The sequence below is a fragment of the Etheostoma spectabile genome, chromosome 18 (genome assembly GCF_008692095.1).
Source record: "Etheostoma spectabile isolate EspeVRDwgs_2016 chromosome 18, UIUC_Espe_1.0, whole genome shotgun sequence".
NCBI lineage: Eukaryota > Metazoa > Chordata > Actinopteri > Perciformes > Percidae > Etheostoma > Etheostoma spectabile.
In genome coordinates, this window is record NC_045750.1 from 20536065 (window position 1) to 20539582 (window position 3518).

Genomic DNA, 3518 nt, shown 5'->3' on the forward strand with positions numbered 1-3518 from the left:
TAAAAAGAGGAATAAAAAAATCATCTTTTTAAAAATTAATTTTAATGTCTTTATTAGAAAATTAGGAAAAATCCAACCTTTGAAAACACCTATTTTCTTTGTGAACAAATAATGTATTGTGCATAAATAAATGTTCTTTCTTAAAATAGAGGGAGCAGTAGTATACACCCCCCCCCCCCACATCATCACATAACCTTCACCATACAAAGAGATTGGCATGGTTTTATTTCAGTTGGCCTAATAGCTGGTCTGATTTGCACTGAGACATGATTTTATGGAAAGTACCCCCATCTAGGTATGATGAAGTGTGGATGATGTGGGTGGGGGGGCGCTATTTTAATTCCAAAGGCCATGGGAACTTTATCAGGATGCATAGTATCCTGGATCCATGAAATAACTGGCCTTTAAAAATGAAAATCTGCCTGCCTCTATGGGAATTTAACATATGGGTGTGTATACTTATGCCCCCTGTATTTTAAGGAAAAACAGTTATTTATTTACAATACATTATTCGTTCACAAAGAAAATAGGTGTCCTTAAAGGTGGGATTTTTCCTAATTTTCTAATGAAGGCATTCAAATTAATTTCTATAAAGATGATTTTTTTTATTCCTCTTCTTAGTCAACTTTAGCATGGGTTCATAAAGTTATGAGCACCACTGTGTCTGCCAGTGACTTGTTGATCTTTACATTGTTAGTTAATTTTTTATTCTGGCCTGGGCTGAGACACACATACAGTTTGATAAAGTACTTATTGGACTTTAACTTATCATTGCAGTTACAATAACGAGCATCCGAATTCATGTCATAGTGTTCGTCTCATTTCTGTTTTTTCATGCATCCACCGTGTGTGCTGAGCAGCCCTGACTGCTGCAGAGAGCTGACAGGATTGAAACATCAGCCGCTTTCAGCGGCATCCGAGTGAAAAATCATTACAGCGTACATTGATGTTAAAATGTATACAGGTTGGCAGGACAGTCTGACATGTTTTGCATGGTCTTTTGCTGTATGTTCTGTTGGTAAATCATCTGTTCTTAAATGTGCGGTAGCACTTGATGGCTAAGCAAGCTGTACCCAGCATGCTCTTCAGCTGTGTAAAATTTAAAATGGGTCCCCTCTGAATACACCACACAGTGGGTGCATAAGGTACTAAAAAAACATCTCATTGATAGAGCTCGCTCTTGACACTGCATATCCGCGGGTCATCACAAAAGTAACTCCTTCTAGCTTATTCCAGAGATTTTGTGAATCACTGTAGGGGCTATTTCTTTTAAATTTTTTAGGGGGCACAATGGAAATATTTTATCACACCCAAGCATGGGACATAGAAAATCAAAAAAAATGTTGCTGGTTCTAATGCATGTGCATTTTCTAATGTTTTTACAAACATTTAGCCCTTCAGAAATGCAATTGGTTAAAAAAAAACAAACAGCTTAAGGTATAGCCATAGAACTCACATTATTGTGTAGGACAATGTGTAATACATTTCAAACCCCATGGTAGGTGGAGGGGGCTAATTTGTTGTTGTTGACAGCATTTTTGATTTGTCTTCCAGGGTGCAGCAGATCCAGTTACTGGGCCGTGACATGAAAGGACCTGCACATGACAAGCTGTGGAACCAACTGGAGGCAGAGATTCACCTTCACCGCCATAAGACTGTCATCCGAGCATGTAGGGGTCGTAATGATCCTAAGAAACCTCTGCCCTCTCCTGTTGGACATGTGAGTGTAAAACTACAAAGCAGTTAAAAGTGTTGATACTTTTATTTGTGCTTCTGAAGTTGCATGTGTTAATGTAATTACAGGACCAAGACCTCTTGAAGAAAACCCAGGGAGTTGGCCCTATAAGAAAAGTGGTGCTAGTCAAAGATGATCATGAGGGTCTTGGAATCTCCATTACAGTAAGAAGTCACAGCTGTTTTTTCCTAACTATTCTTATTACTATTCCATTCAGATCATGTCTGTGCAAGCTTTCATGCACAGTACCAGCTAAACTGGCTTTTCTAACATTACATGCTTGAAAATCCTGAACTAAAAGCAGCTAACTCAGGGTCTGTACCCAGTTGCATGATACCACTTAGACTAAGGTTGCTCAAGGTTGTGCCTGTCCCACAGTCTCTCTCTTTCTCTCAGTGCTGTCTTTCTCTAGACACAGAAGTCAAGACAGCCAAAATCACCATAAACCTAGATACTTTTATTTTGAAATTTAAAACCTACCTTGTCGCAGTCGCTCGCGTGCAGAAGAAATAGAGGAGACGCTAAAACAATCGCTGCAGCACGCGGGCCTGCACGACCACTCTGCTTCTGATTGCAGTTGGTGTGCACTGACAGATTGGATAACATGGATGCCAAAATAAAAATGTCTCCACTTTGTGGCGTTTCCGCGGCCAGTGTGTGAACATTTTCTTCAGAAGATTTTAAAGGACCCTTGCAATGCTCCTAAATAACCCCTTTGTATAATTATAAAGTATATATACCGTATATATAACATATTTTGCATAAGGGACAAACTTAAGTATGAAACATAAGAGCGTTTATACAACCTGGAACTGTAAATTAAGAGAATTGATTCTTATAAGGAAACACTGTGAAAATACTTAAAGCTTGCGATTTCTACAGGACAAAGCATTAAAGTTGCTTTCAGACGGATTGGTCTTGCATCCACTGCTGCCATTGTCTGTAATGTACCGACTGCTACTCTTATGAATCTGCACACTTATTTGCTGCTTCTGTCCGAGTTCATTATGATTCAATTATTTTATGTGATCATGGCAACCACACAGCGGGAAACAATGCTGGAGACAAACCAATATTAATAAAGATACTATATTTCCCTTGGATCAGAGAGGCTCCGAAATCAGGGTAGCAGCTATCGCCATGGTCCCGCTACACGTTCTGTGATGCCATGTTCAACTGCTACACGTGCCCCGTGCTACGTCCTGCTACGTCCTGCTACGTCCTGCTACTCCGCTACGTCCTGCTGTGCCTTGTAATGCCGCACAGCGTCCTGCTATGCCATGAACTACTACAAAGAACTGCTACAAACTACTAATTTTTTCTATTTTTGTTATTCCACTCTTCATTCTAACCCAACCGGCCCGTCAGACACCGCCTACCAAAGCCTGGGTCTGACCGAGGTTTCTCGCCTAAAACAGTTTTTCCTCGCCACTGTCGCATGTGCTTGCTCTGGAGGAAACTACTAGAACTGTTGGGTCCTTGTAAATTCTGGAGTGTGGTCTATCTGTAAAGTGTCTTGAGATAACTCTTGTTATGAATTGATACTATAAATAAATTGAATTGAATTATATAATTCTGGAGCATTATCAAATTCAAAGTTTGATTATGTGGTATTAACCAAATAAATAACATTAAATGGTATGAATCATTTTATTTGTGTCATATTGCTAAGCATTTCCTCTATTTCGAGCCACAGCTCACTCTATTTAGCTGCATGATGAGATTTCACTAGGTGATATAGGTAGGGTGTATGTTAGTAGGGTTGGAGGTAGCCCCTTCAAAC

The 3518-nt window shown here is 39.7% G+C and overlaps 2 protein-coding genes across 3 annotated transcripts in view; both read left to right on the forward strand.

The window, feature by feature from the left end:
* mdn1 (midasin AAA ATPase 1) overlaps window positions 1-3518 on the forward strand; it is a 1030807-nt gene that overhangs the window by 982418 nt on the left and 44871 nt on the right. The window lies entirely within an intron of this gene.
* The window catches only part of gopc (golgi-associated PDZ and coiled-coil motif containing), a 22535-nt gene that overhangs the window by 15088 nt on the left and 3929 nt on the right, over window positions 1-3518 (forward strand). For both annotated transcript variants that reach the window (XM_032542354.1, XM_032542355.1), the window contains 2 exons: window positions 1555-1720; window positions 1804-1899. In XM_032542354.1, coding sequence (XP_032398245.1) covers window positions 1555-1720; window positions 1804-1899 — 262 coding nt within the window. The remainder of the gene's footprint in view (window positions 1-1554; window positions 1721-1803; window positions 1900-3518) is intronic.